The 16,007-nt window shown below is 34.6% G+C and overlaps 1 protein-coding gene across 4 annotated transcripts in view; it reads left to right on the forward strand.

Moving 5' to 3' along the window:
• ZFPM2 (zinc finger protein, FOG family member 2) overlaps positions 1-16,007 on the forward strand; it is a 442,808-nt gene that overhangs the window by 99,531 nt on the left and 327,270 nt on the right. For all 4 annotated transcript variants that reach the window (XM_036995562.2, XM_036995559.2, XM_017642905.3 and 1 more), the window contains one exon: positions 10,660-10,761. In XM_036995562.2, coding sequence (XP_036851457.1) covers positions 10,660-10,761 — 102 coding nt within the window. The remainder of the gene's footprint in view (positions 1-10,659; positions 10,762-16,007) is intronic.

Raw genomic sequence — 16,007 nt, forward strand, 5'->3', positions numbered from 1 at the left:
CTTAACACAAAATAAGACCAAATAAAAAGTGGAGAAAGGAAGGAAGGAAGACGGGAAGAGGGCATTGTTTGTAGGGAAAGCTCTGGGCACTGTGAAAACTTTTCACTTTTCTGAAGGAAATGCAGTACAGCAGATGGTAAGAGTGGAAGTGAGATAAACATAGGAACTGGAAAAGTAAGCAATACATTCTAACAGGTTCTATATCAAAAATCTAGAGAAAGATTAGACAAGGAACTGTTCTGAAACTTGACAGTGGCTGTATCTTACCAAGTCTTACGTACATAGCAGAGATGGAAAGTGGAATTGCAAAGACAGTAGGCTGTGATTATAATTTTCTGACAGTGAGAAGGGAAGGTTTCTGCAAGGATTTTTTAAAATAGAGGCTTATCAAGGTGGAGATCTATAGTACAGATATATAAAACACTTTGCCCCCTATATGAGTATATGAGATGGAGAAAATGTTTGTTTTGGGCTGATTGAGGAAGCAGTGTATTCATTCTCAAGCTTTGTTCTGGTAATATGTATCATTCTACTATGGAAACTATTCACCAGCATATTCATCTGCCTCACTGAATCCTTGAGTCCTGTCTTAAACCCTGTCCTAGTTCCTAGTGGCTGACTACTGAAGGGAATACCAAAATACAGTGACTCATAACAAGAAACAATTCTACAAAAATATAGAATGATACTGAAAGAGAAAGGGACAGGGAAAATAGCTTATATCCTAAGGAAAACCCAATTTGGGAAAGAGTATTTTCTCTATACTACAGGCAGTTGTGTTGGGGAGCTTTTAAAGTGACCCGAAAAAAACCAGATCATTAATAAAAGGAATGCATTTTGAAAATTTATTTAAAACACATCTCTTATCTTTACACTTAACATTGCCAAATAAGTATTAGATTTCTTCATTCACCTTTTTATTTTGCAGTTCTTTTATTAGATATTCTTACATTTAATGAGAGAATTAGGACAATTCAGTGTAGTATAGTGTAGCTTTGGAATTCCTCATTTGGGTCAGCTCTTTCCAAGGCCCTGCACCTAATTTTGTATATAGCATTGTATTCTTCTTTTGAGGAAGGCCTCCCAGGTTACACAAGCTTTAGGCTGCATAAAGCCTGAATCACCCCCTGCTAGCACCTTTAGACAAAAATGGGTGATCTTGTAGGAGACAGCAGTGATCAAGAATGTTAAGTTTGATTTTGATTTCCTAATTTTTTGGAAAACCTTGAATGAGATTCCTGAACTTAAGAGGAGATTTTTTTTGGTATTTTGAGTAGATATTTGAATTCCAAATCCATTACCATAATCAGATAAGTTACCCTGAGCTTAAAGAGACCACAGATACTCATAAAAAGACTGTGTTGAAAGTTAAAGCAGAGAGGAGAAAAAAAAGTCTCTCATTTCTGACAATCTAGACAATGCTGTGGAGACTATCTGTGTTTTTCTTATGTTATCACCAGCAGCCAAGGACCTCTTGCTGGCCCTGAGGGAGGGGCGCTAAGGGAAGACCTTGCGGTAAAAGCGTCTGATGGGTCTGGTGATAGCATACTTGGGACTGTCCCTGGTTCCCTAGTAGTGGGAGCTAGATATGGATCTGAGTTTGGACGAGGCTGATGTGACCTAGAACATTTTTTTTTCACAGATGTGAAAACTTCATTAGGATTAGATCCGGCTTTAAGAACAGGTTCCTAGAAGCTCCACAGGACCATACCACATCTCGTAGTTGGGAATTTAGGCTTATGGAGTGGTCCACCTCGCTAAAAGGGAGATTGGGAAATGTTTGTTATCAGGTGGCCACATGCCCAACTTGAAGTTCTCTTAAGGTTGAGGGTTTTGCAAAAGGCATAGTTTTTAGTTGTCTTTTCTTGATTATTGGGATAATTAATGACTCAAAGCATTGTGTAGTCAATCCATTCAATATGCATGCTTTATCCAGTCCACTGAATACTTACTGAACACCTGCCTAATCAGACATTGTGCTGTGGATACACACAGGGAGGGTCCTGGCTATCCTGGAATTTACATGACATGGGGAGGCAGACATTAATAAAATAATTACACAAGTGGCACAGGGTGGTTTGACATAATGAGGAAGGTCAGAGAAAGTTGTCCCTAAGAATGTGACACTTGAACTGGCATGTAATGCTGCATAGGTATGAATTAGGTAAAAAGAAGTAGTAATGTTCAGTGCATAAAACAGCCTGTGGCTAGCAAGAGCCAGCTGAGCAGGCAAAGAGGGAAATGGAGACTTAACGTGAGTTGATCCTGGAGAAATACATATGGACTAGACAGTGATCTCTCTGGAAGGATAATAATCATAAGTGGAAGGGAAGGAAATAATGAAAGGAATTATAGAAGAGAAAGATAAATATATTGAAAGCTGAAGCATTAAATACAAATCTGAGCTCCCCATAAGCCATAGTAGAGAGAGAAGAGGGAAGAGTAAGATATAATTCCAGTGGTGAAGCAGCAGGAAAAAATAGGGTTGATCAGGAGAAATCTTATCCCCTGTTTATGAGCTCTGAGTCATTCATCATTAGGGTGTTTGAACTACTATTGGATAAAAGGCATTCAGATGCAGACTGAAGTCATTGTTAGTTGCTGTCCTAAGATATGCATTCTCCATTGACATTAACATTTTAGATATGTGGCTTGAATGAAGTCTATTTATAATGAATATATTCTATTGTAGTAATGGAACATATGGTAATGATGAATTGCTCATGAATAGTATTCTTAAATGGATTATAAGAGAGGAGTAGTCTTCCTGGAATAAATCGTTTTGTTAAAAAGGAAAGAATAAACAATAAGATTATACAGAAAGCAATGTTCAGATACCATTACCTTCTCAAATTGGTTTGATCTTTCTGTATAAACTAGGTTGGCTTCTTGAAGAGACATTTTCAGAGAATGTGAAATTTGGGTTTACTCTTTGTGGCTGATGATGACGATGTCCTAAAATGAATGGTAGTTTTGATTCCTGAAAACTTGAAGATAGCAAATGGAAGGGGTAATGGTTTCTTGATAAACAGAACAGATCTGTTAGAAGAGAAGGTGCAGTTCAGAGTCTCCTCATTTATAGACTATCAGGCATTACATTCTTCTTTGAAACAAGAAGTGCCTTAATTGTATAGAATCTTTCTCTGGGTGGAATATAGTAGTTGCAGTGAGGGTGTTTTTTTGTGGGTGGGAGGGGGGGTAGTTAGGGGAGGAAGGTAGGGAGAAGAGGAAAAGATAATAAGAAAAATCACTTAAATATAAACTTAAAATACGTATTTTAGAAACATCTTTTAAAGTAGGATGTTTTTTATCTCCCCACACCTGCTTTGACTCTCAAGTGCTAATTGAGAGAAATAATGAGGAGTAAAAATTCTTGAGTGATATACTGCTAAGAATTTATCTTATCTCATGTGGAAATTTCCCTTATGCTCCATATCTTTAGTGAAATTTCAGCAAGTCTAACGTAGATGATATTGACATCTGGGGTAAGTGTTCAATGGAAATAATTTATAAATTTATAAAAGAATGATATAGAAGGAATGTATAAATTCCTGTTCTTCCTAAGTTATCAATACTTTATTTGTGACTTTTACATGATACAGTTGCCATAAACATTAGTATTTTCAATATTTTCCTCTTATTAGCTATAATAGAACACCACAAATTACAGTTACCCATTGGCTGTAGAGTTTAAATTTCTTCACAAAGTAACAGGCTTAGCCCCGGACCACTGTCATCATCTGTTTTAGGATTGTTTCCTTATCCAGGGTTTGAAAATTTATAACCCAATAAATGTGGATTGTGTTCTTTTGATCTGTTTAATCATTTGTATTTTGGGATATGAGAAAGGCAATTGTCAAAACAATGGCATATTATATAGGTAACCCAAATAGGTTACAAGGGAATCAATCACATGCAGTTTTGAAAATAGTTGTCTACCAACTATACTACATTTTCTTAAACATTTGTAGTAAGTCTAAGGCAGACTGGAGTCAGACATCATTATAGGGATCCACGGAATAATGGGCATTTTCAAACGGGTGAAACATTTATATTTCTTTTAGGTATTAGCAAAACAAGATAAAAATATGTTTTATTTTTTTAAATCTGGACAGATAACTGTGTCTGTCATTTGGCAATGCTAAGTTAATTTAACATGACCCTTTTGCTTGGAGAATCCATACCCAGACAATTGTTTTGAGCCAAGCAATGTTGTGAAGCTATTAGGCAAAGCAAACACAAACTGAATCTTAAACTTGAACGTCCTCACCCTTCAATCCAAAGCTGCAGTTTTCTGTTTTTGACTGTTACAGTCCTTTAACCAAAGCTATCTTGTCTGATGATAAAACCATAAGTGTATGAAGCTCACACATTTTTCATCTCTTTTATGACCTTATCTTTCATGCGCGGCTTCTGTGAAGGTATCCTAACTATAGGAAGCACCTGGAAAACATGTGTGATATCTATTCTCTGATAAGCAGTTGTGAACAAGAAAGTAGATTTGTCACTTCTGAACTGTTCATTGTTAAAAAATACTTTGATGGTTTAGCTGATTGCAAAATACATTATAGGGATGACTAACAGCTACAGTAACACTCCTAGTCAAGAAAGTTCAATAGTTACATTGTACACGAATTTCTATAAGAGGTTAATATTGATAGGAGTTACATGGATTAAAGAAGCAGGGTTGAGAAAGGCTGTTTGCTTGTATGGCTGCTTGCAAACACTGCTGCCGTTTGTGCTGAAAAAGTGACTGTCTTAGAATGTGACAAATCTTTAATTTCTATAGGATGGTGCAGTTTTCAGTGAAAAGAGGTTTGTTTGTGTTTTTGAAATTATTTTTGGCTGGCAAGTACAGCCACAGCTTTCCACCTTGCCAACAATACCTAATATGGAACCTAAAGATTCTGCTTCATGTGTTCCAGAGACTATATTCTACTGCATTTCCCTGAGTCATTTGTGCTGTGTATTTTATTGCTCAATAACACCTTCAATTTCCTCCTATAGGGCTCCTATTGATTCTGAAAACTAGACTAAGAAAAATGGAAGAGACTACAAAATATGTATGATATCTCTTAAAAGAGCAACAAAGAATTTGATCTTGCAATGAAAAACCATTAACTCCATAGCCGTAATTTTAGAAATATTATAGATTTTGTTATTGCTTGACATTTATTCCATTTCATCATTTTATGAATGGGATATATAGTGGTTATCCCATTAAATGTTTTTGTGCTTTGCTAAAAATACACTGAAATTTCTATTTAAAAGTATGTGAATAAAGAATTTAGCAAGTAAATGAATGAATGTCAAATGCATTCCTAGCCCTATCTGTAATTTCCTTCCAGGCATCCTTTTCTCTCTTCCTTTCCTCTTCCTACCAACAAAGCTTTTGAAGCAATATCTTAACAAACCTGTCATTATCTCAACTATTAATTATTCATGCCAGTATTCATAAGCTACTCTAGTGTGCTGATTTCAAACATATAAGAATCAAAAATGGATGGAAGTTTTAACAAGTGGTCAATAATGTCATTTTCACTCAAATCAAGGCTGGAGTTGGGTTAATATCAAAATAAAGTTCTATTATAAATTTTTTATGAATATAAGTATATCGAAAGAAAAGAAGCAAGACTACTGGGAGAAAAAAATAGTGTTTCTGAAAAGTAATTCAGAGATTTCATATTCGATTAAATTATTTCTTAATCATTTCATTTTTCATTAGTAAAAAGATTAAAAATGAATTAGGTAAAAACATTACCATAAAAATGAGAGCTAGTTTCCTGAGATAAACTTAGAAGATGAAGGGTCTAAAACTTGAAAAATGTGACATATTTTAGTTATTAAATAGAAATAGTGTGCTGAAAGCAATTAATTAGCAAATGTAATGATATTGCAATAGGTTATGGTAAAATGAATGAAATCAAAATCTAATTTTCTAACTGGTCAGTGAGCAATGGTAATTGATCAAGCATCTATCTGTAGCTGATTTTACTACGTTCCAAGTGAAATAGTTCACCTGAGGAAAAATGATACTTATAAATATTAAATCCATTAAACATTTCATTTTAATATGGAAGCAAATGAAGAAACAAGGCTTACATATGATGAGAAAGCAGCTATCAGATCACATCCAGCTGTTAGTGTTGCTTGACATCCAGTAGATTTTTACTGTAATATCCTAATAGGTTTGGCCTAATAGACATTGTCTTTGGAGTCAGACTGCCTTGGGATCAATCCTGGGCTCTTACCAGCCATGTGCCTAGGCATCTTCTCACCAATCTGCCTTTTGGTTTACTCTTCTGAAGTCTAGGAATACTAATACATGGCAGAGGTGTTCAAGTGATGTTCAAAGTATAAATCATTTAGTGCTGAGTGATACTTAAGAAACAGTAGCCACGCTTAGATGTAATATAGAATCTGAGCTTGGTGACATGTTCTCTGCCTTATTCATCTTTATGGCACCTGGTAGATACTGAGATGAATTGAATATATATTTAATTCTGATCCTTTGTGCATCGTTTCACATGAAATCCTTATCTTTCTGGTCTTCTTCCTTTTTGTGCATTTTTGCATTCTTTAAGAAAACATGACTAAATAATCAGGCAAGGACTTCAAACTGGTTTTCTCTCTCCAAATTTATTCTTATTAATGTGATATATATTGCGCATTCACCCAGTTTCATAAATAGCTTAAAATAGTTGTACAGTGTAATTTCTTTTGAGCTGTTAATTGTGTACAATCAAGTATTTTTACAGTGCTTCTTTAACTAAATACTCTACAATATTTATTTTCAGTCATTCTAATTATATGTGCTGCATAATGAAACAAATTAGAGCAAATTGTCCCATGAATCAGAATTATCAATACTGAGTATTACTCCAGATGTTGGTGCAAGTTGAAATCTAAGCTCTGCAGTTCTGATTTGGCAGCTAAGTGACATTTAATGAAAGTATTTTATTATACAAAATTACTAGTTCAATCAAGCCCTTAGGCTGAATTATAATATTTTCATTTTGAGTGATTTACCAAATTTCTCTGTGCATCAGGGTCTGCTGAGATTTGCGGTCATCCTACCATTTTCTTTTCCTAGTAGGTTCTGGATGATAATGATCCTGGGTGAATCTGGCCTATACTGAGTGAAGGACAGGACATTGTTCAGTTAACACCATGGAGTAGTAGTCTTGGATAGTAGCTTGGCATTGTTAAAATGTCTGTAGTTTCATCACCTTCAAGCTGCCATTTTTCCTACACACAAACTTTGACTATGATGTGTTTTATGTGGGATTCTGTGAGGAGTTGTCTCTAATTTTTAATCTGAAAATCAGTTTTCAATCAAGGAACCTCAGAGCACTAAACCTACAGAGTTCAGTTTCATCTAAGATCATGCCTCCAAAATGTCAGGTATTTTATTGGTTCCTTCCTCCAGGAAGCTTCCATTACACCAAGTCTGGGTTAGGTGTCATACCCAAGTGCTCCTGTCCCACCATGGACTGCTCCCATCAAAGCATTCATTACATGAAGTTGCAGTCTATTGATTTGTCTTTGTCCTGGTCTCTGAGCTATATAAAAAAAAGGATCATCTTTGTTTTGTATTCTTAGTGCTCAGCACAGTGCCTGGGGCTCAAAAAGTAGTTTTTTTAACCAGTTAATTAAAGAACAGTTTATATGTCCTCTGTTCAATAAAGATGAACATTTATAGATTCAACTCAATCATTTTAACTTCTAATTTTTGTGATTATTGTGAATACTCTGCAGTATATCTTCCAGACATACTTGTTTTTCACTGCATTTCTCATGATTTTCTTTTCAAATATGTAATTTTTGCATGAAATATTTCAGAGTCACTTACCTCTTGTCTTACAAAGGTTTTAGGCAAGAATGTCTGACACAAGTCAGAGAGCTGTTATGGAGTGAGTAAGGGAGAGCTCAAAGACCAGATGTCTGACAAGGTGTGTTCATAGAAATGCGATAAGTATGTTGATTACTGTATTTGTGTAACATGATCGTATCAGCCTCCCACTGAAAATCCTCTAATGCTGCTTTCTCACTGCCTTCAGTATGAAGGTAAGATTCCAAAGTTAATTATAATAGGTTCTCCCTATTTATGCTTCTTGTCTCTGAATTTCTGTATATCTTATGTGTTCTCATTTGGAATTATTCATCGACTGTCCTGATTATAGGTTTTTATCAGTTGCTACCTCTCTTATGCATATGACCTATCTCCTTAACTAGATTATATATGGTCCTTAAGAGAAAGGATGTTTTTTCTTTTTCATATATCCTACTATATCTTCAAAAATATGCATTATAAATGTTAATGATTGATTGGGTTTTGCATGGCACCACATGTTTCAACAATTTAAATATAGTAGTAAAATTCAGGAACATTTACTCCTCCGTTATGTGCAGTTAATCTCTTCAAGTGGTTCTACCCACCATGTTAGTCTCAGTTCTTTGGGCCCTCAGATAATATGATTTTTTAACAGCATCCTTTCATGCTTGCCTGTTTATGCATTACTCTGGGATTATTATTCAACTATTTCAAGTATGCATGGTTCTCTGCTTGACTGGGGCAGTGTGGGAAAGGTGAGAAAGGGTGGTTTAAGAAGGATGCTAGGGCTGGCAGTTAGAAGAGTCAAATTTAATTCCTAACCTTGTATTAACTGCTGTTTTTGGTGGCCTTTATGATGCCTCTCCATGCTCCCCCATTACCCTACTGTCCTATTTTTTTAGGAAAGATCAACCTAACACTGTTTCAATCTGTCACCCCTTGGATGATTGGGAAGCATTTATTGCTGAAGCATGAGATGGCTTGGGAGAGGTGCCTTATGCAGAAATAAATATTGTAGCAATAAAACCCTCCATAAGTTACTGATGCTGTCTGTGCATCAATTTCCTGATTAGTAAATTTACCCAATTTGGGTTAGGTCATTACCAGTTCCCACTGCTGCTCAGATGCCTATGTTTCAAGACCTTGGAGGAGTTAAATTTCATAAGACCTGTGAAAAGTGCTTGGAAGGGGTGAATGTTTAAAACCTACAGGTTGCATTCTCTATGCTTCACTGTTGGGGAGGACATTTTCCTTCATAAACTCCCCTGCATTAGTGCCCTAAATTAACCCTCCATTTTTTTCTGTGGAAACGCAATCACAAGGTCACTTACCTAGGTGTTAGATTCTAGTGTGGATTCTAGTCCCCAAGAAAAATAGTGTTAGAAAGTCAATATTTCAAAATTAGGTCAGGTATCCCTGGAGGTAGTGAGGAAGGTTAAGGTGATACATTGATACTATGTCAAATAGCATTGAATCAGTTGGTGAGAAGGTTTTCAAATTTCTTATATTCTTTGCATATCAGTGAGAATGTTTCAAATTCATATTACTATGACTTAAATATCTCACTACTTGCCACTTTCTTTCTATTACAGGGAAATGAAACCAGAGACTCAGTGTCTAAATAGACACACTATTTGAACTGAGAGTGTTACCTTAATTTTTATTGAGTTTATGTTTATGATTACTTTCTGTTTTTGGCATCTGATACTGATTTTCTAGACAGAGCAGTGATAAGTTTTTAAAAATATGCTTACATAAGTTGTAAAAAGTGAATCCACTTAAAGAAAGTTTAATACAAATTACTGCAGAAGCTGTGGGTGGCCAAACATCACAAAGGTAGTATGAGAAACGTAGGAAGAAACAGATTGTATCAGTAAGGGTCCCAGAAGGAAACTAAGCCTTGGGCAGTGGTTTCACTAGGAGAATTTGGGGAAGGCATGGGCAGGGTTAAGAGAACCAAACCGATAAAGGTTGGAAAGCACCCAAAGTTGCTAAGAAGTGGATATTATTAATATTTTTGTACTCACTGTGTCATAGCTTTCCTGTAAAAGCAATACATAAAGTATAACATTAGTAGTTAAAAGAAAGTATTAATAAATTAGACTTTTTCTTTTGAATGGGTGATTGCATTGTTAATGTTTCTCTTTGTCATAACTATACTTTTGCTTAAAACATATAACTTCTTTCTCTTCATATGTGAAGATAAAGGCATGAAATTGTACAAATTAGCTGCACTCATCAAGAACAAGTTTAGCTTTATGGCTTCTTACATTGTGAAGATCTGACTCTCATCTCATATGCTGTTACGTAGTTTAAAAAAGAAATACAGCCAACTTTTAGCAGGTTTAAAGCTAGGAGGGCCGCAAGAAATCTTCAGAATAATCTCAGTTCAACCCAAAACATGAATATGCCTTAACCTAAGATATTTACATTTTTGTTGCTGCATCTTGCCTTTACAAAAATTGTAATTTGGAAATAAGTGAGGCAAGGTTCTCTATATTGAAAGCACTATAGAAATTACATACTGCATTTAAATTTCCTTTGTGTGTATTATTAATAACAAAACAAAATTTTTACAGAAATGTTCTTTATTTTTTTTTTATAGCAGCTAACTTTATTTATTGGTGACTAATGCTGATTTTCTTTATTATAAAGCCACAACAGATATCAAAATGATTAATCATGGACATTTATCAGTATACTCATAATATATGTAATAAATATATAATTAGACATATGCTAAGGACATCCCTTTACAAGAATTTCAATGTGAAATGGAGCACTTGAATCATTTCCCTTTCTCTCTCTGTGTTGTTGTTTCCCAGGTGACGAGGAAGGAGTCCAGGAGGCGACAGAATCAGATGGGGACACACGGGCAGAGAAACCAGGCCCACCTGGAGCTGAGACAGGCGACTGGGATGGACCAGGTAGGATAGCAGGGTTAAAATTCAGCCATCTGTTGCTGCCATCAGAATTCGCTTTTTTTCCTTAAATTTTAATTACTTATAGAAGTCTTGCAACCACAACTCTGACTAAAAAAAACTATATATATGTATACATACATATATATATATTTGTGTGTATGCTGGTTACATGGGAGTTTAAATAAACGGCATTATTATTTAAAGAAGATTTCTATCTTGTTGAAAAGTAAATTATAAAGATTGAAGTATTACCTCTGCTTGAAGTCTCCATCTGTTTTTTTCTTTCACACTCATAGAAGAATTTGTCTACTTACTTGCTTTTCCTCTGAACAGAAATCCTTATTCTATGTCCACATTCAAATGGGGCATAATTTTAAAGCTTACAAGCAAGTAACAAATAGTAATACTCCAAAGAAATCTTTTCAGTTCAGTCATGTAAATCACAGATTGAATCTCAACATGTATTTAGAAGTTAAGAAAATATCAACAGATGCACACTTTGATTGAAGGTTTTGGCAACATTTTCATATTTGTGAATGAAAATTAAGTTCAATTTTAAAGATCCTGACATTTAATCATTCCAAGGCAAACAAAAATTGATCAAAATACTCCTAAATGCCAATATAATTTTATGCAGCTCATAAGGACTCTATGAAACAAACCTGTATATTTGGTGCCAGGTAATTTGCAATTGATGGTATATTTATAAGTGGAGACTATTATGGTATAGGGCTTAAGGATATAAGCGAGTTTTGAAATAGTTTTAGCCGTAATTTCCAAAGCAGTAACATTTTTCATTAAGAAAGATACGTATATTTCAATCACATTTTCACCCTGCATGACTTTGCAAATTGCTCTCTGCTGTGCATGAAGAAAAGAGGAACTCCAGTGGTAATTTTCTGAAACCAGCAGCTGGAAAATATAATGCAAACAAAAATGAAGATGCAGTATATCTGATTATTATAATGTCATTTCTAATGTTTTTCATGATACATACAAATGTTTGTATTCTGTATTCTATAGCATAATATTACACAATATTTGAGATCAAAATGTGTTATACTTAAAGTGCCACAGTATCACATTTTAAGAGTTTGAAAGAAAATTCAGCCTTGTGGCATTTCTCACCTTACTGCATAATGCTTCTGTCTTCTCAAGGTAGTATTCCCCTGATTAAAAATGTAAGAAGAAAATCTTTGAAAAATTTGTTTTTTTTTCCTTGGGGATGACATTTAACTTAAAAAGGGTGGGTGAACTTTATATCATATGGGTCTTTATTCATGGAATTAAGTATTATGCAGTTTAGAAGAGTTTTTACATGTAAAATTAGATTACGTGGCATTTTGGCTATGCCTGCTTGCAAAGTGTACATCCTGACTGGGCTTTCCATGTGACAAACTTGGAGTAAACAGGTTTTCCTCTTTGTGTAAGTCTGGGGCCCACAATGTTCCCATTGACTTGGGAGTAAGTAAGCAAATTCAGGGGGTGCTAATTGCTAACCACATAGGACACACCCATTGCTGCCCTTTTCAGGAAGCTTCTCTAGAAATAAAGTTGTATTATTAGCTTAAAAAGAAAACAAAAAGAGTGGGGAGCAAGGTATAGAATGATGCTGTCATTCAGGGTAAGATTTTTCACTTTGAGTTAAATTTATATATCTGATTTAGTGAAATTTTTATGTAGTTATGGCTATGTAATTTTTATGTAGTTATGCCTGTGAGAAAATTCTTCCCTTGTATATTGTAAAATCAATAACACATTTTTCCCTGCAGGTATTGAGCAAAAAAAAAAAAATTTTCTATTTTTTTATAAAAAATATTTTGAAGCCTCCTGAATTAATGAGGTTGATTCATAACAAAAGAGTATCTGTCGGATATTTATTTTTTAAGGTAGAATATTCATTCCTTTCCTTCAATGAGGAGAAAGTATAGAGAATACTTTTGCACTTATTGTGTAAGTGACAATTGCATCAATATTTTTACCCATTTTTTTGTTTATTCACAAAAAATTATTGATACTTCCTAAGTGTATGAAAGGGAGAAAATTATCTAGGTTTTAAAAGTGACCGTTTCTAAACATGCTAGAAAATAAGCTCTGGATTCTCACGGTTTAAGTTCAAATTCAGAATTTGCCACTCACTTGCTGGGTGATTTTTGGCAAGCTGCTTAATCTCTTTGTGCCTAGATCTTCATTTGTAAAATGTAGAAAATAATACTAACCTTCTTAGGAATTTTGTGAGAATTAAATCAGATCATACACATAAAATTCTAATGATCATTATTATGACTTTGGAATTGTTGAATCTTGAAGCAGAACCTTTTAAAATTCTTCTCAGCATTTTTTAAAGCCCAGTAGTAATATATGTGGTACAAAAAAGGGTAAACTTTAGTAATACTATGCATCTAGTTTTGAATTTCACCACAAGTTTTTGTTTAAGGCATGAGGTAATGAGCCAGGTGTGATTTCGAGGTCTTCTAATTTTAAGCTCCACCCCACAATTCATGATATTCACCCTAAGATAGACAGTTTTCTCTAAAAATAGAGCAGAATCAAAGGACAAGGAAATTATCTAAAGAATTTGAGGCATAGAGCTGACATCATTTAAGATGGACCAGGATTTATCTTATTTTTAGAGTTTCATTGAAGATGACTCCACAGCCTTATCTTGATGGCTCAAGTCAGTATGAAACAACTCCTGTCTAATGTGTTCTGTTTTTATCAAATATAGATTCCCCAGGACAACCTTTTTTCCCCTTAATTTTGGTGCCTTTAGTAATTGCTCATACTTTTTGTTAACTCTTATCATTAGGTGGAATCTAAATGGTCTTAAGGGAAAATTAATTTTAATCTGCAAACATTTCTCTGGTGAAATTCTTCCATGTTGAAATATTTGTGAATCTTTTCTACAAAAGTCCTTATTATTGCTTCACTTTTTGCATGGAGAGCGAGACCTAAACTAACTAGTAAAGTTCAAGCCAATGTAAAAGTCATAATCCTTTTTTTTTCTTCACACATCTATTTTTAAGTTGCATTTTTCTTTCTTGCTCTTCAAAAATTTACCCTGACACTACCCTGCTTGGAATCTAGATTCACATGACAGTGGCTCTCCACTGATCTTCCTTTCCATCTGCATTTGCCTATACTTCACTTACATCATTTCTGTCTTCCTTTTAAGGAAATATCTCTTCTTTTATTACTCTCACAAGTACTTCCAGTGTAGCGATCATTTTGTACATTTAATTATTCAATAAATAGGTATTGTGCACTAGTAACTGAGGAAGGTGGGAGGGAGAAGTCCAAAGGCATAGCAGGATTCTTCCACACTCTCTTTGGGATGCCGTTTCTTTCCTTTCACCTTCCCATGTTCTCATGTATTTAGGTCACTGATGCAGTCATGAAGCATGCCAACCTAGAAGGTAGAGAATGGTCTAAACTACAGAGGAAAATACAAATTTTAGAATCAGAGCGATATGTGTTTGAGTTCACACACTGACACGGCTTTGTGATCTCAGGCATATTAAGCAGCCAGAGCCTCAGTTTCCTTATTTTTAAAATGGGAAGAACAGTAAGTACCTTGACACATTGGTACGAGGAGGAAATTTGAAAGAGGTGATGTAAGCAAAATATGTAGCACGTATCTTGGGAGAGTATGTGATTTGCTAGATGTTAATTGCTTTACCAAGACCTCACACCGAACAACAGCTGGAATGTTGACCTTATTTTGAAGAATGTTTGCATTTCTGGCTCCCCCTTTTGAGAAAATCCTTAGAACCATGGCTAAAGTTTGGAGCGCTGACTCATGTATTTAGATTTAGAGGAAGACTATGGGGAGTGAATTCAGATAAATCGTTATGAATTCATCATCTACCTCTACGAAATGAGCACCTTCAGAGTCATATCTTTCTTACATAAATCTAATAATGCCAGCTGTCCAGTTTACATTATTAAAAACTTGGTTACTTCTTTTTGCACTTGGGAATAGCGAATAATTTGATTTCTCTCGCTTAATATTGAGTGAAACTAGGTCTCACTGTCAGCAGCTATAATTGAAATGTACAGGAACTTGAAAAACTGAACATATCACTTTATTCAAATTGTGCAGCTAAGTACATGTACCCCCAAATAGTGTGTATTAATACATATATACAGACAAAAAAAATTTGAGCAAGCAAGTCAATAGTTTCTCTGACATGAACTTTTCAAGGTAAGCATATACTTTTATTTAAATTGATTTTGATATTTATATGTTAAGCACTTGGGGCAATTTCAGTAAAAATGAATTAGAAAATCAGACCTTGTATTGATGATTTGATGAATTAATAGAATAAAATTTGAAATCAGTTTTGTATTATATATTACAGAATAGCACAGCTTGCTCCTAGATTGAAAAATAGGGTTTCCGTCAAAGGTGAGTTATTTTTAAATAGTATAGTGAATAGAGAAGACTGAAAATATTCTTTCCATTTGTATCTTGGCCCTCCCCCTTATGAATGGTGTGACCTTCAGTAGGTTATTAACTCCGTGAGGCCTCAGTTTCCTTGCTTATAAAATGGGACTAAAAATAATAACAACCTCATTAATGAGATTTTATGTATAAAGAATGGATCCCAAAACTTTGTAAGTACTCAATAAATAAGTCTTAATATTACTTATAATATGATTTTGGCAATCATGCCTCAGTAGCTGTACAATGCCTTACAAATGATAAACCCTCATTAAACATTTGTACAATGAATTAACTTTGCAAGACGATTTTGCTATTTAAAAATCATTATAGTATTATATTAACTGTGTTTTATTTAACTGGATTCACTTCAAGAAATTGTAATGTAAATAACTTTTAAAGAATAAATGTTTGGCATGAAATCATATGTGGCTACTTGTTGCATCTTCACTAAAAATTGGCCAAGAAATCCATAAATAAGTTGCTTCATTCAGCTGCTGTTCATCACTATAGATATGAGCAGAGGATGGGGCTGGCTCTGCATTGTGCCTTAAACTGTGAAAATAGGGAGTGTTTTGCATAAAGTGGAATGGTAGAACACTGGCGAGATAGAAGCACACACTAATGATACAGGGTTTTTTTCCCCCTCTTTACAGTCCAAAGAAGGGGTTGGAGATTACAGTTGTGATTTCGTTTCCTTTTTGATTGGGAAAATGCGGTAGATAGAAGATCTGGGAAATGCCATTTGAAGTAAATTAACAGAAATCTATGAAACATAGTTAACCATAGATATGGTCCGACAGTA

The sequence above is a fragment of the Manis javanica genome, chromosome 2 (assembly GCF_040802235.1).
Source record: "Manis javanica isolate MJ-LG chromosome 2, MJ_LKY, whole genome shotgun sequence".
Classification (NCBI taxonomy): domain Eukaryota; kingdom Metazoa; phylum Chordata; class Mammalia; order Pholidota; family Manidae; genus Manis; species Manis javanica.